General features: G+C 43.4%; 1 protein-coding gene and 1 pseudogene across 1 annotated transcript in view; one reads left to right on the top strand and one right to left on the bottom strand.

The window, feature by feature from the left end:
* LOC126176622 (15-hydroxyprostaglandin dehydrogenase [NAD(+)]-like) overlaps nt 1–27,800 on the bottom strand; it is a 156,900-nt gene that overhangs the window by 72,711 nt on the left and 56,389 nt on the right. The window contains exon 2 of the mRNA XM_049923782.1: nt 3,960–3,978. Within this exon, the coding sequence (XP_049779739.1) occupies nt 3,960–3,978 (19 nt within the window). The remainder of the gene's footprint in view (nt 1–3,959; nt 3,979–27,800) is intronic.
* On the top strand, nt 8,310–8,427 carry LOC126177740 (5S ribosomal RNA; annotated as a pseudogene).

The raw sequence follows: 27,800 nt of genomic DNA on the forward strand, positions 1-27,800 counted from the left end.
GCGGCTTCTCTTATTGCCGTGTATCTAGGGCTGTTTTATTCGCACGTAATACAATGAATCTTCTTCTTCTTCTTCAGTGGTGTATCCAAGGATTGGTTTGCAACAGCTACAATGGCAGCTTGTCTCCATTCTGTGCGTCTTTCAGCTTTTCTCTTCATTTCTTTGTAGGTGTTACATCCCACATTTGATCCATGTACCTCAGCCGTGGTCTTCCTCTTGGTCTTTTTCACTCGACATATCCCTCTATGATTGTCTTCAGGAGTCCTTTATGTCTTAATAGATGGCCTGTAAATTGCACTTTTCTTTTAACAATGAAACTCCAGAAGCTTCTCTTCTCACCCTCTCTTTCCAGATCCACTTCGTTTGTGACCTTGCCGATATATTTTATTTTGAGCATGCGTCTATAGCACCACATTTCAAAAGAATTTAGCTTCTGGTCTTCCTCTGTCCCGAGAGTCCATGTTTCACACCCATAGCATGCCACACTCCACACATATGATTTCAAAAATCTTTTCCTGATTTCAAGTCTGATGCTCTTAGATTTTAAAATGTTTTTCCTCTTGTTAAAAGCAGCCTTTGCTTGAGCAAAATCTACTTCTCACTTCTGCCTTGCTCCTTCCATCCCTGGTAATATTACTGCCCAGATAAGTAAATTTATCAACTTGCCTACATGAACTTGGACTTCCACTTGGTCTTTTTTGTCGCATGCCATTACTTTTGTTTTTGCTTTATTAATTCTCATATTATATTCTTCCCCCCATAACTTCATCCAGTCTATTCAGTAGGACTAGAATATCATCTTCACTTTCAGCTAGGACAGTTATATGATCGGCATATCTTATCATATCTATCCGTTGGCCATGAATTACTACACCTGTCTGTGAATTTTCCCTTACTTTCTTCAGCGCCTCTTCAATGTATAGGTTAAAGATAACAGGGGATAGTGCGCAACCTTGTCGGACACCTTTCGGTATCTGCATCTCTTCTTGTTTTGTCCGTCGTTCTTAGCACAACTGGCTAGGTTAGGTTAGTGTGTTGTTTAACGTCCCGTCGACAAGGAGGTCATTAGAGACGGAGCACAAGCTCGGGTTAGGGAAGGATGGGGAAGGAAATCGGCCGTGCCCTTTCAAAGAAGCCATCCCGGCATTTGCCTGAAACGATTTAGGGAAATCACGGAAAACCTAAATCAGGATGGCTGGAGACAGGATTGAACCATCGTCCACAACTGGCTAGAGACGCCGCTTAAAGTAATGCGTGATGGCGATCAAGAGGTGTGCCGACACATGTCTGGAGAACGTGTGGCAACCAGGTTTGCTGGACGTCGTGTGGCCATGAGCTTCGTGAAAAACAGTTTGCTTGTCAGTTTCCATGCTTGTTCTCTGAAGTATCTTATCATTTGGTCTCACGAAACAGGGGCTCTATTGCAGTCCTTCCGACAGCATAAAAGTCTTACGTGGCAACCGCGAATCGAATCTATGGCCTCCGCTTCGGTAGTAACCGATTGTAACGACTAGATGACGAAGACAGACTGTCACTGCAGAGTGTTCGACGTTTTGGCAGCCGGCTTCCTACTGCTGCGCACGTGCCCCTCTGAAGTCGCATTGCCAGCCACGCCTCCGTAATCTCAAGGCTCGGCGCACTTGCCAAGCCCGCTGCGATAACGTGACCCTGACCGAGACAAGTGGGACAGTCACTAAACGCTGTTCAGTGCACACAGTACCGAACGTCCGTTAGCTAACTTTGTGTCGTAACGTTATGAAACCAAGGAAACTAGCTCGCTAAGGGGAGATAAATATAGATTTACGACTCAGCGTCCTGTCAAAGAACTCAACACATCGTTTTTAACGTGGCGAAATCGATCGATATAAAGAAACCCTTTGAATTTTTCCGAAGGAGTATTACAGGTCCGCTGTTGATCTTGACAAATGTAGACAGCTGTTGTTGTTGTTGTGGTCTTCAGTCCAGATACTGGTTTGATGCAGCTCTCCATGCTACTCTATCCTGTGCAAGGTTCTTCATCTACCAGTACCTACTGCAACCTGCATCCATCTGAATCTGTTTAGTGTATTCATGCCTTGGTCTCCATCTACGATTTTTACCCTCCGTCCTTCCCTCCAATACTAAACTGATGATCCGTTGATGCCTCAGAAAGTGTCCTACCAACAGATCCCTTCTTCTAGTTAAGTTGTGTCACAAATTCCTCTTCTCCCCAATTTTGTTCAGTACCTCCTCATAACTTACGTAATCCACTCATCTAATCTTCAGCATCCTTCTGTAGCACCACATTTCGAAAGCTTCTATTCTCTTCTTGTGTAAATTAATTATGACGCACGTTTCACTTCCATACATGGCTACACTCCATGCAAATACTTTCAGAAAAGACTTCTTGACACTTAAATCTATACTCGATGTTAACAAATTTCTCTTCTTCAGGAAGGCTTTCGTTGCCAGAGGCAGTCCACATTTTATATCCTCTCTACTTCGTCCCATCATCAGCTATTTTACTCCCCAAATAGCAAAACTCATCTTCTACTTCAAGTCTCTCATTTCCTAATCTAATTCCCTCAGCATCACCTGATTTAATTCGACTAAATTCCATTATCTTCGTTTTGCTTCTGTTGATGTTCATCTTATATCCTCCTTCCAAGACACTGTCCACTCCGTTCGACTGCTGTTCTAGGTCCTTTGCTGTCTCTGACAGAATGACAATGTCATCGCCAAACCTCGAAGTTTTTATTTCTTTTTTATGGATATTAATTCCTACTCCAAATTTTTTCTCTTATTTCCCTTACTGCTTGCTCAATACACAGAGTGAATACCATTGGAGATAGGCTACAACCCTGTCTCACTCCCTTCTCAACCACTGCTTCCCTTTCGTGCCCCTCAACTCTTATAAGTGCCATCTGGTTTCCGTAAGTAGTACAGCAGAAAAAGTTGGAAGTTCCTTGGCGTTTGTTTGGGGAATATGCTCTGCTCTATAGAATCGGCGATTGATGAACAGACTGGCTTAAGATCTTGAAAGTAGGTAACAGTAACGTATCAACATTACCAAACGGTTACACTAACCCGCCTGAGTATCTAGCGGCTTCCAGGGGTGCCAAAAATTTGATTTTCATTATTTGTCATAATTATTGACCGAATTTAATATTTTAAAATGGTGACCAAATTACCCAGATTGTATTCATTCAATATTTGAGAATGAGAGCAGTTAGCATCTTGCAACAAACTTTAAACGTAATTCCAAACCTTTTCTAAAATTTTGGTTTTTCGTCTTCGATGGCAGCGGTTTTACATTGTTAATGTCAAACATTTAACACATTAACTCATCTCTAAAGTAGTCGGTCGTTTAAAGCTGTTTTGTCCATGGACCTGAACAATTCTTTAAAAAAGCTTTGGTTGCGGAGGGCGGCGGGGGGGGGGGGGAGGGGGGGGGGTATGATTGCTGGTATTTGTATGATTTGGCCCAGCAGACTTCATGCTGTTCCCGAAACTGGAACATATCTTCAAGGGGAAGAATTTTCAGAGCTTGTTCCGTCGATTCGGCAGAATTAACGGAAATTCATAACAGCTTTTCAGTCGAAGCTTTCACCAACTTGTCATAGAATGTGTACGGTGCTGCGAGTGTTTAACGAGAGGAGGAATTATCTGTATGTTGAAATCTAAATCGATTATACGTTTTTAATATCACTTTGTATTTTATTTCGATGTAGTGCCGGGACTTAACTGAACTAACTGTGTACATCGTGGCACAGTTAAGAGAGAGGCAGTGAAAGGTCACACATTGATCGCAGCACAGAAGGTAATGGAACGTACGCCGGTAAACCGAGCACATATGGCATAAGAACTATCTATTGCATAAGACGGAATTTAAATGCCCATTAAAAAACTAAGGACTTATCGATAGCGTAATCGTATTGAGCGTTATTTTCTAGTTCCAAGAGATAATGATACAGGCCTACCTGCCTGGGTGTAGTATTGCTCAAACGATGAAGGAACGCGCTTGCCGTCCGCACGTAAGTGATTATATAGGCCGCCGCGGAGACCGCACACGGGCCAATCGAGATTGGTTAGATAGTGGCGACGCCGCTATTTGCTTGTCAAGTCAAGTCTTGTAAACATGGCGTCGTGTCCCGATAAAGCGGCGTTGTTTCAGATGAAAAGTGGCGACCCTTGCGCTGTCTTGTCTGATGCGACAGCGCTTAAGGAGTTGCTCATTCGTTGTCTTCTGTCGCACTACGGGCCTTCTTCGGTGTTTAGTTTTGCACGCGAATCATTACACTTTATATTAAAGCTATAAATAGTAACAATTAGTGTAAACATGAAATGGAATGACCACATACGCTCAGTCATAGGTAAAGCAAATGGTGGACTTCTGTCCACTGGTAGAATACAGGACCGGGTAAAGGCAGTCGCTGAACAAAAGAGATTGCTTACAAATCTCTCGTGCATCCCATCCTAAAATATGTCTCAGGTATGTAGGACCCGTACCAAGTAGGACTAACAGCTGATCTTGAATGTAACAAAAAAGGGCAGCATTAAGTGTCCAAGGTTCGTTCTATTCATGGGAGCGAGTAACTGAAATGCTGAAGAACATAAGCTGGCAGTGCTTCAAGTAGAACGCCTTTTATTCTTTGAAAGCTTACTTGCAAAGTTTCAAGAACGCAAATGGATCGCTAACAGATCCTAATCTGTAACTGAAAGTGCCTTCTACCTAACTCTTCACACTGGTTTGCAGAGTCTGAATCTAGATGTAGACAGATAAATCTCAGTCTCTTTTATTAACCATTTTCGATTCGATTCACTTCTCCCAAAAAGAGAATGGAGCGTTTTTGCTGCTTTCGCAGCAGGTTGACAGTCTGGTGTTACGAATAGTTGTGGTGTGACAGTGATGACTTAACGCAGCAATGCAGTTCTTACCCTGTTGTTCTTACCACTGAATCACCTTACCTTGTGCATTTTGTTAACTCCACACAGCAGGGCTCAAAACTTTTTAATACTCGCTCTTCACTGGTTTTTAAAACAGGTTCAGGTCCTAGGCAGCACTACAGAAAACCGTCTCTAATATGTCCCCAAAATCTTTAAACCTACATTTCGCACTACTTTAAATTTTGATAAAAAATATTATTGTGTTTCTTTTCTCAGTAGGTGGTCTTTCATGCAGGAAATGAAATATTTAAATAAATTAATAAAATAAATTAATAAAAAAAGAAATTAATAAAAGTTCAAAAGACCTGGAGATACCCAACAAAAGAGCTCGATGAATATCAGCTTGATCATGCAGCCATCTCGTATCCTCCACAGGAGGAAGTTCATGACATACAAATCCATAGAGGTGCAAACATAAATTCAGACAACTATCTAACACGAATAAAAATGAAATTTACCCCAAAGAGAGTCCACACCACAAGAAAGTGTACCTGCAAAAATTTGACACCGGAAGGATCAAAGAAACTAGGCTTGGAGAAGAACAGGAAAAAGTTCAGGCAGATACTTGGGAAAATTTCACAGTAAAATAATCCAGAAGGCTAAAGATGTAGTACCCCTGAAGAAACACACAAAACATCCATGGTGGGATACAGCGTGTGATAAAGCTTTAAAAACGAAAAAAGGTTTTTCTTAACTACAACAGAAAGAAAACACCGGAAAATTTTCAATATGGTTATGAAACTAGGAAATAAGTGGCGAAAATCATTAGGCACACAAAAAGAAAATACTGAACTTAATCGAAGAAAACTTCGCAACTACAATACACGAGATTTCTGCAGAACTTTTTCAGAAAAAATTCGCGGATACAGCCCACAAAATATATGTTTCAAGAAATCTGACGGAAAACTTGCACTCACTAACCAAGCAAACTTCAAGGAACTGGCACATTGTTTTTCAACACTCCTTAATTGTCCGGAACCACCTTCGAGAGTCCCTAAAGAAATACCTACTTACACGCATCCTGAATCGTCCCCACCAACAAATTCATAAGAACTTCATAAACACATTGTTAAATTAAAAAACAATAGAACATCTTGTGAAGATGGGATTCTTGCTGAGCTACTGAAAACTCTAGGGCCAAATTCTCTCAGAGAGTTAACTCAAATCATTGCAGATATTTGGGAGATAGAAAAATTATCCCAGGAATGGAAATGTGCGCTTACGCATACGTTACACAAAGAAGGAAACAAATCTGATGTAAAAAATCATCGAGGCATATCCCTACTTCAGGTCGCATACAAAGTTCTATCAGCCCGTCTTCTTCAAAGAGCACAAGAGCAACTGGAAAACAAAATTGGTGAATACGAAGGTGGCTTTCGCCCCAGTAGATCATATACAAAACAATTTTTCAATCTAAAGACCGTGCTGAAATACAAAGCAGTCAGAAACAGCTCAATGATTTGCACGTTTGTTGACTTTAAAAGGGCATGCGACTCAGTTGACCAAGAAACACGTTTTATATCCTTGAAGAACAAGGGTTAGATCCAAAAACTCTTAACCTCATCAAAGAAACATTGACCGATACTACCTCTAAGGTGAAATTCGTGGGTGAAATATCCGAGGCCTTCCTGATTAAAATTGGCGTCCGACAAGGTGATGTTTTGTCTCCTCTCCTACTCAACCTTGTGCTGGACAAGGTCATCCGTGAATGGGAAAAATAATTGAAGAATAAAAACTGCTGGAAACATATACAGATGGGGCGAGTCAAGGATGACATAAGAATTTCAAGTTTAGCTTTTGTTGACGGCTTAGTCTCACTAGCGGATGATGAGATAACAACAATCGAACTGGTTGGAACCTTTAAAGAATGTGCAGAGACAGTTCGTCTGCAAATATCTTTCCTAAAGTCTGAGTTCATCGCCACAAAAACTGACCCCCAAAACTTGACTACAAAATACGGTTATGTGAATAGAGTCCCATATTTTAAATACTTAGGTGAAGTCCTTGAACCTATGGGGCGAGAGAAAATAGCCCAAAACATTCCCCTCCAAAAACTAAAGAGAGCCTATGGAAGAATCGACAAGGTGTACAATAAAAAAGGCTTGTCCAAAAATACTAAAATTAGTCACTATAATACAGTATGCCAGAGAAACCCTGACAGTCCACATAAAAGGTGACCTAGAAAATTTATTAAAGGAAGAATGTAAAATCATCAGAAGGATACTAGGGCCAATACAACAGAAATTGTCCAACCTTGCAGCACACATTGTGAGAACGTCTCTAGGCTTCCCAAAACAAGACTTACGCACAAAATTCTTAAATACATAGAAGGACGACTTAAAACTATGCCCTTGATACAAGAGGTCAAAAAGTACCTAAAGAAAGCTCAGATAAATTATTCAGATATTTTTGACAGAAGGTATTTAAGCAGAAAGTTGACAGGTGGGAAGTTAAGCCAGAGAAAGAAGCTCCGAAGAAAGCAGGAAAAAAATGGACAGAGGAAAGGAAGAGAGCTCATGCAGAAAAAATGAGACCAGTGTGGAAAAAAGGAAAAACAATCAAGAAGCTTTGTGCGATCCAAGAGGGTCTAATCGCACATAATAATAATAATAAATTAATTTTAAAAAATATGGGAAGTTATTCGCAAACAATTAAGTCCTTTTCGTGCCTATAATAATGTTTATTTTTATGTAAATCGAGATATACATACCGCTAGATATTTCATAAAAGTGAACTGGCAGACCCTACACTTAAACTAACAAAACAAAAAAAAAAGCTCCTTACAAATAGCAGCTTACAGCCGATGGCGTGTACGTACCTCCTTGTGATAAAAATATCTTGTTATCTACACAGGCGCAGTCAGATGTCCATGGCTAATGATTCAACGAGTTCCATGACAAGTTTAACAACTCCAAAGATTGCAGAAGCGTAAGGTGGTGATGAAACAATAGAGTGTAACACACTGTTGCGACCAACACATTCACAAGTGTCATATATGAGGCACTATATGGCAAAAAGCTAAACATTTGCTTGAAAAAACATATATTTACATATATATTACTCATAGAGTCATATTCTCCGAAACAAAAGACGCTGTGTTGTTGTACGTTCTTCCCTTCTTCGTCATAAGAGTGCTGATGAGGAATTTGAATTAAGTTATTAAAACACAACGGAGTGAAACAGTTTGAGCCCTGTAGCAGTCCAAAGTAAAAAAAAATATATAGTTATCACAATATCCATATCTATGCTACGAGCTGTTCCCCTCTGCTGTGCTTCAGTCATTTCGTGCACGAAGAAAAAAATCCTAATATGTGATACGACTGGAAGGACCCTCCGCTGTCCACAGTGGTTTCCAAAATTCGACTGTGGATGTAAATTTTTAGGGCAACGGCCTTGCCGCAGTGGCTACACCGGTTCCCGTGAGATCACCGAAGTTAAGCGCTGTCTGGCGTGGTCGGCACTTGGATGGGTGACCATCTAGGCCGCCATGCGCTGTTGCCATTTTTCGGGGTGCACTCAGCCTCGTGATGCCAATTGAGGAGCTACTCGACCGAATAGTAGCGGCTTCGGTCAAGAATACCATCATAACTACCGGGAGAGCGGTGTGCTGACCCCACGCCCCTCCTATCCGCATCCTCCTCTGAGGATGACACGGCGGTCGGATGGTCCCGATGGGCCACTTGCGGCCTGTAGACGGAGTGGACACATGTAAATTATTAGGAGTAAAGATATTAAAGCGTTTCTGCTACATTCAGGGAAGGTCGAAAATAGGATGCAGACAACTGGAAACACAGAATACAAACACCACACTCGAGACGCGCGTACAACTCCACCCCAGTCAATCGTAACAAACCAACAGGGCACGTCTAAGTTACATACACAATAACAATTTCAGCAGTCAGCTAAGGTAATCTCAGAACTTGCGAACAAAATATTTCTGAATACAAAACACAGTAGTGTCTCTGACTAATAAAAACTTTCTGGGTCTTGGGTTCGATCTAAGCCACTGTTTAAATTCTGAAAAAGATCACCAGTAATTAATGCCGAAGACTTCCTGTATAATAAATCATCCTCGCTCAGCCAATGGCCTTGTCAAAGGGGTAGATGAGTGGATGGAAGTTCAGGGTACTTTCTTTTCTGTGTTATGGGAAACTGCGTAAGAATGAGTAACGGTCAAAGACATGAGGATGCAATATGCAATGGAAACTACTATACAGAAGACGAATAACAGGTGACAGTGAAATAAAGATTATGAATCCATCGAAAGGGCAACTCCGATTAGTAGTTGCAATATCTGAATGTCTGAATGTGGTAGGGAAGCTAAGAAATCTAACAAGGGGACCAAATGGAGTCTGGTTTTTTTATATATTTCAATTATTTTTTGTGAACCGTAAAGTGGCACCCGCGACCTAGGAGTAGCGCCTTTGATTAATCGTCGGTCCTAGGTTCGAAACGCACCACCTCTTAATTTTTGATTGATAATCAGCACTGTCGGCCGAAGACTTCTGGCATAAGGAGTCACCTTCATACTGTCAACGATCTTGTCAAAGAGGGCGGAGGAACGGACAGAGGTTCAGGGCACTCTCTTGTCCTTGGGGTGGAAAGCTGCCTCTAAAGGCGGAAGAATCAGCACTGATCAACGGCATAAGTATACAGAAGGCAATGGAAACCACTGTCTGAAAGTCACATAACTTGTATCCACGGAACATACGGCCAGGAACTGAAAAGTGTCATGATGATCTCTCCATTGGCTAAAGAATCCAGAACAGTTCCACATTCAGATATCCGGGAGGGGACTGCCAAGGGGGAGGTGCCGATGTCGCAGGCTGAATATGAAGAGCTAGAGTAAGTATATAAGGATACTGAAAGGGTAACATAGTATGCAAAGGGTGAAACGTCCCCTTAGAAAAATTTATACAGGACTGTGCTTAAACTGACACACAATGTTTTTAGCGCAACGCAATCTGACTATCAAAGATCCCTGCAAAAGAATGGCCCTGAGTAACATTAAACTATACCTTTCAGAAATCACTTACCTCACAAAAATCTTCATTACTCGAACTACTGCAATACAGCGAGCGCCACTACTGCCAGCTAAATAAAAGATTCAAACTACGGAAGGCACTAACTACTGATAGGGATAGTTAGCAAATGAAAGATATTAATAGAGAACAAACAATGTATTTACCTTAATAGTCATAATATATATAGCAGTTCATGACAAATTACAAAACTCTGCCATCTCTCTCCCCACATCCACCACTGCTGGCGGCTCACCTCCAACTGCGCAACGCTACGCGCTGTTCACATCCAGCTGCCGCTGCCCAACACTACAATGGCAGACAACAATGCAAACTAGCCACAGGCTGCACACAGCACAGCCAGTGATTTTCATACAGAGCGCTACGTAACGTTGCCAATAAGAAAATATAAACAGCCTACTTACATAGCCAAGGGAGATAAAAATCTAATAGTCATGGGTGATCGGGGGATTGGAATGCAGTTGTAGGGGAAGCAGTAGAAGAAAGGGTTACTGGAGAATATGACCTTGGGACAAGGAATGAGAGAGGAGAAAGACTAATTGAGTTCTGTAATAAATCTCGCCTACTAATAGCGAATACTCTGTTGAAGAATCACGAGAGAAGGAGGTATAGTTGGAAAAGGCCGGGAGATACGGGAAGTTTTCAGTTAGATTACATCATGTTCAGACAGAGATTCAAAAATCAGATACGGGAGCAGACATAGACTCAGATCACATTGTAGTAGTGATGAAGGGTAGCCTGAAGTTTGATTAGTCAGACAGAATCAATACGCAAAGAAGTGGGATACGGAAGTACTAAGCAATGACGAGATACTCTTGAAGTTCTCTAAGGCTATAGAGACAGCAATAAGGAATAGCTCTGTAGGCAGTCCAGCTGAAGAATATCTCCAAAACGGGAAGTCACAGAAGTTGAAAAGAAAAACAAAGGTACAAAGAAGGCAACTGCGAAGAAACCATGGGTGACATAAGAACTACTTCAGTTGATTGATGAAAGACGAAAGTGCAAAAATGTTAAGGGAAATTGAGGAATACAGAAATATAAGTCTCCCAGGAAGAAAATAAATAGGAAGTGCAGGGAAGCTAAGGCGAAAAGGCTGCTTGAAAACTCTGAAGAAATCGAAAAAGAAATGATTGCCGGAAAGACTGACTCAGCTTTTAGGGAAGTCAACACAACCTTCGGTGAAACTAAAAGCAAGAGGGTTAACATTAAGAGTGCAACGGAAATTCCACTGTTAAATGCAAAGGAGAGAGCGGGTAGGTGGAAAGAGTACATTGAAGGCTTCTGTGAGGGGAAGATTTGTCTGAAGTGATAGAAGAAGAAACAGGAGTTGATTTAGAAGAGAGAGGGGATCTAGTATTAGAAGCAGAATTTAAGAGAGCTTCGGAGGACTTAAGATCAGGTAAGGCAGAAGGGATAGATAGCATTCCATCAGAATTTCTAAAATCATTGGAGGAAATTGCAAGAAAACGTCTATTCAAGTTGGTGTGTAGAATGTATGAGTCTGACGACGTACCATCTGACTTTCGGAAAAACATCATCCACACGATTCGGAAGACTGCAAGAGCTGAGAAGTGCGAGAATTATCGCACAATCAGCTTAACAGCTCATGCATCGAAGTTACTTACAAGAAGACTGGAAAAGAAAATTGAGGCTGCGTTGGATTACGATCAGTTTCGGTTTAGGAAAGGTAATAGCACCAGAGAGGCAATATTGTGGTTGATGATGGATCCAAGAAGAAAGAAAAATGTAGACACGGTCATATGATTTGTCAATCTGGGGTCGAACCGCACAATAACCCTGGGTTCGGTGTGGGGCGGCGGTGAGGTGGGTGGACTGTTGTGGGGTTGCGAACCACTAGGGATACGGCGGGGCGAAGCCTCTCCGTCGTTTCTCGGTCCACGGTTCAATACACAATACACACACTGTTTAAAATACATAAAGACGGAAAAAATCAGTAGCCTCAAGACGTTGTTTCGAATCTCGTTTCGGCCATTATTTTTTCCATTCAGTTCGAATACTTGTGTCATTTAAATATAAAATTAATCAGTTATTTGCCAATTAACGCATATCTAATTGCTATTTTTATGTAAAATGCACATCTTGGTATTTCTAATTACACATCACACAAAAACTAGTTTTCATTGCAAATATAAATACTTAATTACTGATATTTTACAACAGATTTTTTAAATTAAATAAAGAACGTTACAAATTAAATGCGTTTTAATCTTTTGTATATCACGCTTCGTGGAAATGTTCAAGTAACATGCTCTTTTGTTTAAAATTTTAGCAAGACTGGGAATTGAACCTGTGCCACACACGTGGTAGAGAAACATTTCACACACAGCCACACGACCTGTCGAGAAGAATTCACCTCACTTTAACGTATTAAAACAGTCTAGACTACAGAGTCTGTTTTCTCGAGAATTTTTGAGAGTTGCGTCGAACTATTTACAGGAACTAGTATTTGATATCTGAACTTCTCGTAACATAAAAGAAATAGCAATGCTATTGCCATGGAGTGGTCTTCTAAGAGACAGTGAGGTTAAATGAAAAGAAGGAAGACGAACGTAGTGTAGTAACAACTGCAGCGAAAAGTGGTACAATGCGAGTAGATTTCGGTGTGAATAGGAAGGTTGCCCAAAGAGTGAGTAACTGTGAACAGATGGTTGTGTTATGTAGTTATTCTCATCAGAATCGACTGGAAACGAACACTAACGACAATGCTTCAGATGTACATGTCGATGTACAAGCAGAACATGAAATGGAGAGGGTGTATGAGGGTATACGTCAGGTAACTCAGTATGTAAAGGGCTCGAAAATCTAAAAATGAAGAGGCATTGGAACGCCGTAGTAAGGATAGGAGTAGGTGACCGAGTGGCGAGAGAATATGGACTCGGTAATAGGAATGAGAGACGAGAAAGAGTTACAATGCACGACAGTGCCCGGTACAAATACGTATGTTCCAAAAAGCCGGGCGCGAATATGGGATTCGTCAGTGGGGCCGATATCCGGTTCTTTTAACCAGAAAGGGGTTAAGTGTTTTGGACAGCCCTTGACCTAGTGACCGTTTGTATACATTTCGGAAGAACTGGCATACAGTAGCTATCCTACAGTATAGGGTCAAAATTTGAACACTACACACTTCCTCCAGTTCAGGCAAGTTGAGCAAATCGTTTGGGTTTTTGCGTTACGTGTGGTCTAAGGTGGACCTTAGGCGGGCTATGGAAACAAAATTTATTCATGGACGGTTGCTGAGAAAACCCCGAAACATCATGATTTTTGGGTACGATAAGTACCAATAATTTATTTTGATATAGGCGGTACCTTGGTCTTATTGCATGGCTTGAGATCTTCGCTTTCAATGTAGGCAACAATCAAACTCATTCGCCATCTGTTGGCTGTGTTACGCTTTACAGTGTCAGGTGACCCCTCAGAAAGAAGTGAATACCGGTGTCTCAGAGTTTTCTAGTGGGGTACTCAGAGGGCAGTTGTCCTGCAATGCGACATGTAAATGCAGTGCGAGTTGCAAGGGGGGTCTGCTTGATCCAAATCGAATGGACTTTCAGTCGTGTTGCTGCAGATACCAATGGCTCTGCACGTGTCATCCATACGTTGTGGACACGCTGTAAGGAGACAGGTCAGTACACAAGGTGAACTGGACAAAGTAGCCTACGCATTACAGCCCCTCTCGAAGACCGATGTACATGTACATGTACATGATTATTCTGCAATTCAAACTTAAGTACCTGGCAGAGGGTTCATCGAACCATTTTCATACTACTTCTCTACCATTCCACTCTCGAACGGCGCGTGGGAAAAAGGAACACCTAAATCTTTCCGTTCGCGCTCTGATTTCTCTTATTTTTTTATGATGATCATTTCACCCTACGTAGGTGGGTGTCAACAAAATATTTTCGCATTCGGAAGAGAAAGTTGGTGATTGAAATTTCGAAAATAGATCTCGCCGCAAAGAAAACCGCCTTTGTTTCAGTGACTACCACCCCAACTCGCGTATCATATCAGTGACACTCTCACCCCTATTGAGCGATAACACGGAACGAGCTGCCCTTCTTTGCACTTTTTCGATGTCCTCCGTCAATCCTACCTGGTAAGGATCCCATACCGAGCAGCAATATTCCAGCAGAGGACGGACAAGGCTGTCTCTTTAGTGGGTTTGTCGCATCTTCTAAGTGTTCTGCCAACAAAGCGCAGTCTTTGTTTCGCCTTCCCCATAGTATTATCTATGTGGTCTTTCCAATTTAAGTTGCTCGTAATTGTAATTCCGAGGTGTTTAGTCGAATAGACAGCCCTTAGATTTGTGCGATATATCATATACCCAAAGTTCATGGGATTTCTTTTAGTACCCATGTGGATGACCTCGCACTTTTCTTTGTTTAGTGCTAATTGCCACTTTTCGCACCATTAGAAATTCTCTCTAGATCATTTTGTAATTGGAAATGATCGTCTGATGATCTTACTAGACAGTAAATTACAGCGTCGTCTGCAAACAACCTAAGGGGGCTGCTCAGATTACCGCCTAGATCATTTATATAAATCAGGAACAGCAAAGGGCCTATGACACTACCTTGCGGAGCGCCTGATATTACTTCTGTTCTACTCGATGATTTACCGTCTATCACTACGAACTGTGACCTCTGTGAGAGGAAATCACGAATCCAGTCACACAACTGAGACAATACTCCATATGCACGCAATCTGATTAATAATCGCTTGTGAGGAATGGTATCAAAAGGCTTCTGGAAATCTAGGAATATGGAATCAATCTGATATCCCTTGTCGACAGCACTCATTACTTCATAGGAATAAAGAGCTAGCTGTGTTGTGCAAGAATGATATTTTCTGAATCCGTGTTGGTTATGTATCAATAAGTCATTTTCTTCAAGGTGATTCATGATGTTCGAGTACAGTATATGCTCCAAAATCCTACTGCAAATTGAGGTCACTGATATGGGTCTGTAATTCAATGGGTTACTCCTATTTCCTTTCTTGAATATTGGTGTGACCTGTGCTACTTTCCAGTCTTTAGGAACAGACCTTTCGTCAAGTGAGCGGTAGTATATGATTGCTGAGAAATGCGCTATTGTGTCTGCATACTCTGAGAGGAACCTGATTGGTATAGCATCTGGACCGGAAGACTTGCCTGTCTTAAGTGATTTGAGCTGTTTCACAACACCTAAGATATGTACTTTTATGTCACTCATGCTAACAGTTGTTCTGGTTTCGAATTCTGGAATATTTACTTCGTCTTCTTTCGTGAATGAATTACGGAAAACTGTATTTAGTAACTCCGCTTTAGTGGCACCATCATCGGTAACATTTCCATCGCTACCGCGCAGTGACGGTACTGACTTTTTTTTTCCTGGTGTACTTTACATACGGCCAGAATCTCTTTGGGATATCGTGTAATCACAGACATTGGACAGAAAAATGTAGATGAAAGAAAAACAATTGCGACAAATATTGATTAATCTAAGGAATGATAGGAAAGAAAAGCAAAACATGTTGGGGAAAAAACGATTTCGCCGCAAAAAAAAAAAAAGGAAAAAAGAAATTAAATCTTAAAGGCTACAGGAAAAAAATGCGACGAAATCCAAAAGGGAATGGTCGGCGAAACGACGAAATTGAAACTACTGGGTCGTAGTAAAAAGATGACACGACCTGCGCTTTCTGTATCCACGAATAATACTATAATATTTGCGTTTTGCCCTACCCCTCCCCCTTTTCTGTTGTATTTTCTATAGTTAATATACGGCATATAGTATAAGTAGATAATATGAGCCCAAGTTACTCATCGTGGATAACACTATTATTATTATTATACAAATTTGGCCGTTAAAGACCGTGAAAACAGTTATTTCTTGCGCTTCTGGGAAGTCTTCTTTCTCTCAGTCCACACTTCTTTCATTCTTGCGCTGAAGGCGGCTTTTCTCTCTTCAGACCATTTAGTTCCACAAGTCTTCTTAATTTTCACACCGAAACCCGTGAACGAATTCAGTTTTTTTCTACAAAGGTTTCTGTTAAATATAGTTTCCTGATCTATGTCCATTTCTTTTAGATCTCTTTCTGTGTTGATAAACCATACTTTTTATTTTTTAGATTTGCGATGTACGAAAATATTTGTTTTGTAAGCCTATTCGGGTTCATCCTCATGATATGAGCATAAAAGGAGCATCTTCTTTTTCTAATTTCGTCTGTAATTTTGCTGCACTTCGTATACACTTCTTTGTTGCTTGTTAGTCTGTATACGGGCTTGCCTTGATCATCTGTTATTTTCCTGTGTCCAAGAATTGTCCTCACAATTCTTCTTTCACGATTTTGTATCTGTTCTGCGTATGTAAAATTTGCCAGTGTTTCTGATGCATATAGTATCTGCGGTCTAATGACAGTCTGGTAGTGTCTGAGTTTAATGTTTTTGGATATACAGTTTTTGAATACATTTGTCTGCAGTAGTGAGTTGCTGTCTCTATTTTTTGTATTCTAGCCCTGCAGGCTGGATGACCTCTTGCCACAGGATGAATTAGTTCACCAAGATATTTAAAATGTTTAGATACCTGTATTTTCCCGTATTTCGTAGTTATTTTCTTTGGTGTATTTTCGATGTTTGTAATGATTTCTGTCTTTTCAAATGAAATTTGCAAGCCTGCTTTTTCAGCAGTTTCTTTAAGTAATTCTATTTGTTTTATTGTGTCTTTTTGTGTGTAAGCTAAACAGGCGAGATCGTCAGCGAAGGCAAAACAGTTGGTTTCAATGGCTTTGTATCACTTCCCTCCAATTTGGACTTTCTAACTCTATGTTTTTGCGTTAGTTTTCTCCATTCTGCTATGACTTTATCCAGAACACAGTTGAAGAGTAACGGGGACAGCGCATCTCCTTGTCTGACGCCAGTTTTGACCTCGAAATGCCGTGAAATTTCTCCTTGGAATTTTACTTTTGATGTTGTATTTGTTAATGTTTCTTTGATTATGGTGATTGTTGTTTCATCTATTTCATATTCTCGAAGTGTTTTGATGAGTGTGTCCCTATCGATTGAGTCATAAGCTTTTTTGAAATCAATGAATGTTATGAAATATTTCTTGCTCCTTGTAGATAAATAGTTCATTGTTGTTTTGAGGTTAAAAATTTGTTCGGCGCAGGATCTTCCTGGTCTGAAGCCAGCTTGATATTCTCCAAGTTTTCCCTCTATAATTGGTGATACACGATTGAGCAGGGCTTTTGATAGAATTTTGTATGGGACTGGGAGAAGCGATATTCCACGATAGTTGTTAACATCCCTTTTGTCACCTTTTTTAAACAAAGGGTGAATTAGGGCAGTTTTCCAGTGACTTGGGATTTTCTTGGTTTCTCATACTTGTTCAAGTTCTTTGTGTAGTGCTTCTACTGATGTTTCTCCCCCAAGCTTGAGCATTTCTGCTGTAATTGTGTCTTCTCCACATGCTTTCCTGTTTTTGAGATTTTTGATTATGTTTGTGATTTCCTCTCGTGTCGGAGGTGTTGAATGTGTTGGTAATGTTTCTGGTTGCGTAAAACTGAGAGTCTGGATGGGTGTTTGGCAGTTTAGGAGTGTCTCAAAATATTCAGCCAGGATTTCACAGTTTTCAGTATTGTTGGTGGCGAGAGTCTTATTATTTCTCATAAGGTTTAGGCAAGGGGATTGGTATCCTCGGAGTTTCTGGTTGAATGTTTTGTACCAAGCTGCCGTGTTGCATTTCTTGAAATTCTCTTCGATTGAGTCCAGTTGTTGTTTTTCATATTGTCTCTTGCTGTTGCGAATAGTTTTCGAGGCATTCTTTCTGGCTTGCTTAAATTCATCAAAGTTGTTTTCAGTTTTATGTGAGTTCCACTTTTTCCAGGCTTTAAGTCTTTCATGCAGAACTTCATTACAGTTGCTGTCCCACCACGGGTGTCTCGGTTTGCTCTTTTTTGGAAAGGTTGTTTCTGTTGCCTCAATCAAGTTGTTCTGAAATTCTTGGAGGTTTTGTAAAGGGGAGAATGTCTTTAGTTTTTTCTGAAAATCCTTGAGGTTAGAGTTGGACTTAAGGTTGTAATTTCTCAGGGTTGTAAGATCAAAATTTATTTTATTTCTGTTTTTATATTCACCGTTTCTGCTTTTCTGTTTGTTTTGTGGGATCAGTTTAGTTTTTATTTTCGTGAGATAGTGATTGGAGTCGAGGTTTAGAGATTTTCGGACACGTGTGTTCAATATTTCTTTTTCACATTTGGAGGAGATGGCAACGTGATCTATTTGAAATTCTCCGATACTCTTTATCGGAGATACCCAGGTTTTTTGTTTTCTGGGAAGATGTTTAAAACGTGTTGACATTAGCTTGAGTTTAAACTGCTTACAGAGCATAATTAACCTTTCTCCATTTTTGTTGGTTCGTTAGTGTGCGGGAAAGTTGCCGACAATATCGCGGAATTTCTTTTCTTTTCCAATCTGAGCGTTAAAATCTCCTAGAAGTATTTTTGCATTGTTTTCTGGAATTTCTGATATATGATCCTTAAGGTTTTCCCAGAATTCATCTGTTTCTTCCCTATTTTTAGCATTATTTTTGTCATTTGTGGGAGCGTGAACATTGATTAATGTGTATTTTTTATTTGCACATCGAAAAGTGAGGAAAGATGTTCTCGATGATGTTGACCAAAAATGTTCGACAGAGTTCAGAATTTTTGTGTTTACAGCAAAAGCTGTCCCAAGCTGAGGGCATTTCTTCATTACAATTTTTCCAGGTTTTCCTTTAAATATTCTGAATTTGTTTGATTCAAATGTGTTTTCATCAGTGAAGCGAGTTTCTTGTAGCGCCACAATTTGTATGTCTTCCGTGTGTAACTGGTCTGTAAGGTGCTTAATTTTTCCCACTTTGAGAAGAGAGTTTATGTTGAGAGTTGCTATGTTGAAGATTTTTCTGGGTGTAATCTTGTTGGATTTGCATGGTGTTGCAGACTCCCCAGAATCCATGGGTCTGCTTGCGTCGTTGCCGACGGTGGATTGGCCACCTGGGGTAGTTTCGTTATTGAAAGACATTTCCATCATGCGTTAAGATTGTAACTGTTGAAATTCTTCAAAGTTGGGGAGATTACTTGCGTAACCTACCAGGAATACGACTAACGTTGTTAGCGTTAGAAGGTTTTCTTAAAACAGCCGCCCCTAACATGAGGAACAGACGCTGCCCACAAGCCGCCCAATCTGGGTACAGACGCTTGCAGTTATAGATATTTTTGGTTCCTCCGCTCTCTCAGCCGTTGGGAGTTAAAAATTCCTCATCCGCCTACGAGATCGTTGACCGGTTTTCACCCGTAACCCTAGGCAGGGGCCCTCACAGGGTGCTACCATCCGGAGCCAGATGGACCCAGGTTTTTTTACGAGGTTGTTACTCCTCCCCCTCCTCCTCCCTCATCACTTGTAAGCTGAGGATCCGGGCTTGGGACCGGCAATGGCCGAGTTTGGATAACACTATTATGTAATACGCAATTTCTGAATGCACGTTGCAATTTTGGTTGTATACAACCGAAAGCTTAATTCGGAGCGAAAGCTTGCTACAACGGATTCTTTCTGAAAATGGAAATGTTTGGAAAACGGTTCACGTGTCGACATGATCAAGTCTAGCAAAAGAGAGTAAAAGTTGCCAATGACAAAAGTTAGGCCTTTGTAAGCCATTCATCAACTGGTTGCCAGACCCTCTGTATCCTAGGTGGGCATACTGAAAAGTAATGCCTCCGAATGTTTTGTGTGAAAACTCTCAGAATTTCTCAAATAAAATATTCTACACTTTTTATTCTTCTTGTCTACATATTTATTTCTCAACATGCAGGGAATAGGCAAAATAATGTGAACGCCTGTGCTTCCTTCGGAATTATTTATTAATAAGGTGTTCGTCGCCATTATCCCGTAATACAACTGCGATTCTTCTTTAAATACCAACATATAACAATCGTATAGTCTCCAATGCAATGTTATGCTACTCATAGATGAGAAACTTCTCTAAACTCCTGTATGGCGAGGGAGGCAGAAATCTGCTCCGGAGTCTGCGCTCCAATACCGCCCACAAGGGTTCGATAATGTTCAAGTCCAGGGACTGTGCTGGCCAGGAAAGACGCTGCAGTTCCGTTGCATGCTCCTTACACCAAGATTGTACTGCCCTGGTTGTGTGAATGGATGCATTATCTTCCGGAATCATTGTTGAGGAACAACATTTGAATCATGGGATGCACCTGATAATGTAAAATGTTCACTTAATCGTTGGCTGTAACATGGACTTTGAGAGTAATGATAGGAACAGTAGAATACCATGATATGGCTGCCCACACCATCACACTTCCACGTCCATGATTAACCGTTGGAAGCAAGCAATCAGGATTGTAGGCTTCTTTTAGCGTTCTCCAGACGTAAATCCGGCTTGATGTTGGAAATAACGAAAACGTTGACTCGTCGGATGACGTGTTTACACTGATCAGCAGTCCAGGATTTACGCTCCTGACACCATGCTTTACGCTTCTTTGCGTCGGTTGTCGTCACTAACGGTTTCGTTATAGCAGCTCCTCAATGAATATTCGCTTTATCGAGTTCTCGGCGTACAGTGTCGATAGATGCGGGGTCTCGAAGATTGCTATTGAGCTCTGCAGTCACTTTAGCCACAGTAGTTTTGTGTTGTTTTGACACAACTCGTGTTAGCGCACGACGATCTCTGTCATTTAGTTTTGGTTTGCGCCCACTATTCCGATTACAGGACGATGTCTTTTCATATTTTGTGTTGGCTGCCATGACTGTTGAAACAGTTGCTCTTAAAACATTCAGTTAGTTCGCTGTCTTGGTTACTGATGGTCCAGCTAATCGGGCCCCCACAATCTGCCCTCTTTGGAACTCTGTTAGATCTTTCATTGCACGTCGACCTAAGCCTCTGAATGCAAATAAGACGTGTGCACTACTGGCAAACAACCTTCACTGGTGCCTAGTCCGTACTGAACACGCACAGTCCAGCGTGACGCTTGCCTTACGTGCATTATTGACCGTCAAACACAACCATCCGATTACTACCACTGTTCACATTTTTTTGCCTATCTCCTGTAGTCGCCCCTTTTTTTTTTTTAAATAGAGGTGGAGCCCCTCCACGCCCACACCGGCATGATGGCCAACACAAAAGGTCTACTGCCATCTCTGCATAAGGGTTAGTATTCACTAAAGTGAGGTGTCGCAGGATGTGGGTACTGCGATGTTTGCGTACGTCTGGTTAGGATTAACCATTAATACGCGCTCATCTGGAGATAGATTGGTCGAAATCTGACGAAGGGTAGCGGTCTGAAGGGCAGAGGAAAAAAAGTGCCAAGGCAAGAGCCAAGGGAAAAAAACCTCTGCGAAAGTTAGGTCGGGCGGCAAGAGCAGTAGCGGTTGTCTTGCTGCCTGCGATAGGTTGTGCAAGGATAGGCTTTGTTAGTAGTGGGTATCATGCATGTCGATACCTTGACGTTGTGCGTTTGTGCTGCTCGGCGGCTGGCGCTGGGTGCTGGTACAGAGTCCTCGTTCAGCGTCCTGCAACCTGCAACAGTTATGTTTGTTATCGGTCTTGTGTCCGATAGGTCATATACCGGAGGCACAGTGTGAGGGACTGTTGGGAGATTGTTCGTGCGTCTGTGGGCGAGCTCGTCGGTGTCCCTGCTGTGGCCTGTTGGTCGGCTCTAACAGCAGCTGGTAGTTGCCAGTCAGTGTTGCTGGTATGCAGGGGCTTACCGACGTTTGTCGCTGTTTGCGTATGTTAGTTTACCATAGGTGGTTATGCCCTAGCTAGCAGTGTCTTTGGTCGCTTGTGTTTCCATCTGTGGTTGTGATCGTAGTTTCCCAGAGTGAGGATGAAAGGATTGTTCGAGTGTCTCGAGTTCCTGTATAGTCGTGTGGCGTGTTTCTTGAATACTTCCTTGAGGGTATCAAGGCGGTATTCATGGTGAAGATCCACGGTGCGTGTGTAGCGTGGAGCATTGCTAATGATTCGTAGCACTTTGTTCTGTATGATCTGCAGGCGGCGCAGTCGTGTGGGAGCTGCATATCCCCAGACGGGAGCTGCGTACGTCATCAGAGGTCTAATCAGTGTCATGTATAAGGACCTCGACACCCTCCTATTCAGTGTGCTTTCCCTGTTGAGCACTGGGTAGAGCTGTTTGGGCCTCGCGTGCGCTCGGTTGGCAACGTATTCGATGTGGTCCCCCCATGTAAGTTTCCGGTCCAGCCAGACACCTAGGTATCTGACTTTCTCTCGGAAACGTATTGGGCGTGTATGTAGTGTTATCGGTTTACAGTGTTGGTGTTTGCGCAGTAGTTTCGGTCTGCGTGTGAACAGAACTGCTTCGCACTTGTCGACGTTTACTTTAATACGCCATCGCTCCAGCCAAGGCTCAGCTGTTCTGAGTGCTGTCTGTATTCGTGAGTTGATGTTCGACGGTTTCCAGTCTTGCGCGAGGATGGCTGTGTCATCCGCGTAGACGGCTAACGTCGTGTTTCGTGTCGCTGGGAAGTCATTAATGTACAGGTTAAACAAGATGGGCCCCAGGATGCTTCCTTGGGGTACTCCAGCTTGGGTACCGTGTTGTGTTGATTGTTTATCCTGCACGTTAGTGTTGAAACATCTGTTCGTGAGATATGAGTGTATGAGACGTACGAGTCCGTCTGGGAAACCAGCTTCGCTTAGTTTGCGTATGAGTCCGTTGTGCCAGAGACGATCGAAAGCCTTTTCGATGTCTAGGAACACGGCCCCTGTGGCTTTGTTCATGTTGTAGCCGTGTGTTATATGTTCGACTACGCGGAGGAGTTGTGTTGTCGAGTGGTGATTCCTAAAGCCGAATTGCTCCGGTCTTAGGGTGTCGTTGGCGATGCAATGCCTAGTGATACGTTTTAGTATTACCTTCTCAACAATCTTGCTGAGCGAGCACAGTAGACTGATGGGTCGGTAATTTTGTGGGAGGGAGTGGTCTTTCCCTGGCTTCCTGAACATCAGGACCTTGGCCGCCTTCCAAAAGTCAGGGAAGTGTTGGTGTGTCAGGATGGCATTCGTTAGGTGTGTGAGGTATTCTACGGCTTTATCCGTGAACTCCTGAAGGACACGGTTTTGAATGCCATCAGGCCCAGGGGCTTTTCTAGCGTTGGTGTGCTTGATAGCCCATGTGACTTCATTTGTGCTAGTACGTCTTATTTCGTCGCGCGAGGGCTGGGCTACAAGTCGTGTAACCTCCTGGTCCGTTTCAAGTGTGAATGCTGGGTCTGAAGGAACCAAATTCGGCATGAAGGACGCTGCAAGTGTTGTGGCCATGAGCTCTGCCTTCTCCGTCGCGGAGTAGGCTGGGCCGTCTGGTCCTTGTAACGTGGGAATGTAATGTTTCTCCCTGGTGAAGTGTCTGGCCAGCTGCCACACGCCAGGACGTGTGGTATCCAGCCGAGCGAGTTTCTGTCCCCATTGTTCGTTTCTGAATGTTTGGATTTTATTCCGTATTATGCCCTGGAGTCTGTTGACGTGCAGTTTATAGAACGGGCGCCTGGTACGCTGCCAGTATCTCCTGAGGCGGTTCCTCATTGAGATAAGGCCGAGGATTTCCTGGGGCAGGGCCGTAGAGTGTTGTCTTGGTGTTGTAAATGGAATGGCGTCAGTCATTGCGTCTTGGACGGCAGTTGTGAGAGCCTCCACAGCCTCATCGATTTGCTGTGTGTTGTTAATTTCGTGGGTGTCAGGAATGCGACTATCAAGCGTTTCCTTGAACAGTGTCCAGTTCGCACGCTTGTAGTTAAGCATCCTGCGTGGTTCGATGTCCTGCGGTGTCTCTTCCATGTGCAGTATTACAGGCATGTGGTCTGAGTCCAGATCGTTTTCAACCGTTAGGTTGAGTGTGCATGTGATGCCCTTTATGAGGGCTATGTCTAGCACGTCTGGCCTATGTCGAGCCTGTGTAGGCACGAACGTGGGAACGTCCGGCCCGAGTATAATGTAGTTTCGGCCTAGTGCGTGTTCGTACAGTTTCTTGCCGTTGGAGGTTCGTATTCGTGAGTTCCAATCGGGGTGTTTTGCGTTGAGGTCTCCAGCGGCTATTACCCGCGGTGCTATGTTGAGTACTGTGCTGATATCGCGTGTTACTATGTTTTTAGGATTGTATAGCGATACCAGTGTGGTGTTGGCTCCGTTGAACTTGACCCTGACGGCCGTAGCCTCTAGTCTTTCAAGTGCTGGGAGCTCGATGTTCGTGTGGTCTATGTCTCTGTGTATAATGATTGCTGTGCCGCCTCCCCTCCTGCCATCCGCTCGGTCGGTACGATAGACGCAATAACCTGGGAGGTTTAGTTGTTTGCGAGGCTTAAGCAGTGTTTCGTTCACAAGAGCGATTCGGATACCCTTTCGCTCCATGAACGCGGCCATCTCGGCTTTTTTGTTTGCGATCCCGTTGGCATTCCAGAACAGGATCTGTGTGATTGTGTTTAAGTCTGCGTTTCGGGGCTGGTGTGGTGTATTATCCATGTAGTAGTGTAAAAAGCGGTGTGATAGTGGCTTGGAAGCTAGTCCAGTTGAGCGTACCCGACATGAACCGCATGAAAAGTTGTGAGACACACCCCATAATCTTCGTGACTATTTCGGTGGTCGTGCGTCCGGGGAATAATGTTTCCATTATTCTCTGGAATGTTGTTGTAATGTTGGTCATGTCGGCCTGTGAGTTGTTGGTCGTGTTAGCGGCCGCTTGTTCCAGTGTTGGCGTTTGGTGAGGGCTGGCCTGCGAGTCGGTTGTTCGTGTGGTAGTTGTGGGCGCCTGTGTATTTTCTGTGGTGAGTGGGTGTGTTATGTGGGTTGTTGAGTTGGTGTCCGGGATGTGTTCGTGGGTGTTGGTGTTCTGTTGCCTGTGTACTTGTTGTGGTGTGGTCGTGTTCCTCGTGCTGCGGCTGTTTCTCCTTCTCCTCCTCCTCTGGCGCTGTGGTTGTCCCTGTGTGGGTGCGTTTTCTGTAGCCTGTGGTGGGCTGCAGTTCGCGATCTCAGGGGGTAGGGTGGTGTTGTTGCTTCTTTCGTGTGGTGTGCCCGGTGCGGGTGTGGTGTCATTTGTTGTGCTTGTCTGTTGTGTGTCTGTTGCTGGGGGTGTTTGCTGAGCGTGTTCTGAGCTCTGGGGCTCCTCTGACCGTCCCGCGCTGCTGGGGCTGCCAACGACCGCTCCAGCGAAGGATATTCCACTTCTTACTGGGCGCGGGGGCGGTTTTGGAACTGTGATGGCGGTTGGTTTCGCATGTTTCGCGATTTTGCGCCTCAGAGCTGCTTTGTATGCAATGCACCCTCTGTAGTTTGCCGGATGGGCAGCACCACAGTTGGCGCACTTGCGAGGTGCTGTATGGGGTAGTTTGCAGCGTTGGGTTGTGTGACCGCCAGCGCAAATGCGGCAGCGGGGTGCGAGACCGCATCTGATACCCGCGTGCGCATAGCGCTGGCAGTTGTGGCATTGTTGGGGGGTGCGCGGCGTGTTGTACACCTCTACATTAACGACCATGTGAAGAAATAATTTTAACTTCAGCAGGTCGCGGGATTTGGCCGTGTCGGCCAGCTCCGCCATGTAGTTATGTGGCGGTCTCGCTGTGCCAAACTCTGACATCCGGTTTACCCGAATGCACTCCCACCCGAGAGCAGAGAGTTCGTTGTGTACCGTGTCGGTCGGGGTTCGTGAGTCTATCCCCTTAATCACGTACTGTTGTGTTTTTTCCAAGATTGTCCTGTACGTGAAGTGTTCTACCTTCCTTTCTTTGAGAAAGTCCAGTAGATTCGTGTAGTCTGCCTTGTTCGCCACGTACAGTGCGGCGTGTTCCCCGGTGAGCTTAGAGTAGTATGTTGTGGGGCTGTGCTTTTTGTTAAATTCTTTGTTTAGGAGACTTAGGTCTCCATAGTTATGAATGATGACCGGTGGGAAGCCAGTCGCGGTGTTGTTTGTGTTCTGCGTAGCTGCGTGTATGTTTGTGGTTGCTGCAGTCGCAGGGTTGTTTGTGTTGGTCCCTGTGTTGTTATTGTTTGTTCGCGGCGTGGATGGTGTTGGCAGCAGCGCTCGGCCGTTGCCTCGTGAGTTTGTGGGCTCACTTGTTTGCGTAGTTGGCTGCTGTTTGCGCCTTGGGCCGACCTGCTGCCACGGCCCGTCTCCATCTGTGTTTGTTGTGTCCTCTGTCGGCTCTGGATCCGGTTCCGTCGGTGCCTGGGCCACCAGAGGTGAAATAGGGGGCATGTCCTTCTGTTGTTCAGCAGGTGCCTGTGTGTGTGGTGTGGGTGTTTCTGTTCGTGTGTTTTCGCTGCCCATCAGCTCTGCGATCAGCTCCAGCTGTTCCGCGATCTGCTGGTCCTTCAGGGCAACCTGCTCCTGGAAGGTGGACAGTGGGACGGAAATGATGGCGGGAGTAGCCGGCATTACCGCCTCTTGTGCTGCAGCTTTGCTGCGGGTGAGTGGTGGGGAAGCACAGGGAAAGATCGGACATCTTTGCTGTTTCAGGAGTATTTATTTATTTGGATAGGGAAGGATGGAACACGACAATTTTGCTCTTTTTAAGGAGCGACAATATTTGCTTCGCCCTGGTGACAAACACATTTTTTCCAATGAAAGACAAGTTTGTCGATGCCGACACTGTGGAACGTTTGACTCTGTTGTCGAAATCACAACCTCACCTCTGCTTGCACCGCTTCGTCACTATGAAAGTGAAGTCCTCGAAGGTGTTCTTTAAGTTTTGGAAACAGATGAAAATCGGATGCTGCCAAGTTCCGACTGTATGGAAGACAGTGAACATGTGTTGTCTGGCATTTTCATGCTGAAGGACAGGATGCTCCATATGTGGACGAACTCTGCGGTTGGAAACTCGATTATAGATCGCTGTTTCTCACTGACATACATAGTTACGTTACACTCCGCCATGTTCCATGCTTCAATTCGGAGCCCTCTAGTGGCAGGAGGTTGTAACTTGCGTCATCCAAGCGGGAAGTCGACCGAATAATACGCATGACATGTAATACCTCAACCTATATTGAGACCAATATAAATATCAGGAAGCTTTACGTTTCAACGTGCCCTCTTTTTTAAATTAGCTGCCTTCGCCCGCTCAGAACCTAACCGACACATTCCAACCGCATTAAGACCTCTGATCATGCAATAGATCTATCATCCTAACCGAGATTTCGTATGTGAAATTACTATCACACTTAGTTCCAGTCACTACATTAAACAAGGAGATATTTTGTTCGTCAGCATTCTATCTGTACAAGTACGTCCAGAGTTTCATTTTAAGAAGAGAGAATTCTGTTGGAATATTTAACAGGCACAAAATTGATAATCGGTCCCCTGTGTACAAGCATTTCTTAAATGCCGTACTCAGTACAGTATGCAATGAATTTTGATTCAGTCATTCTCAGTTGCAAATCGGATGATTACGCAAGTTGGGTTGCCTATATTTAAGCTGCTGCTGCTGATTAGGGTTTAAGGGGCCTAAACATCTAATTCTCGTCAGTCTCCTACTCACCCCTCAGAACGGAATCAGTGCACCCCTTCCGTCTATGTCCACAGTAAATTCTGATTGCAGATGTGAGAAAGTTTTTTAATGATTGCGTAGTGTGTCTCTGAGGTAATGTGGTTACCAGCTCGGTATTCACCTACCGAAATGTGGAAAACCACCTAAAAACCGCATTCAGCCTGACGGTACGCCGGCTCTCGTCGTTAATCCGCTGGACAGAATTCAACTGAAGACAGCGTGCCTCCCCATCCCGGGAGTGTGTGCTTTAACACGCGCAGCTACCCGGCGTGTGCTGACTTAGGGTACATGAAATATTTTTTCCA

Source organism: Schistocerca cancellata, chromosome 3 (assembly GCF_023864275.1).
Source record: "Schistocerca cancellata isolate TAMUIC-IGC-003103 chromosome 3, iqSchCanc2.1, whole genome shotgun sequence".
In the NCBI taxonomy this organism is placed as follows: Eukaryota; Metazoa; Arthropoda; class Insecta; order Orthoptera; family Acrididae; genus Schistocerca; species Schistocerca cancellata.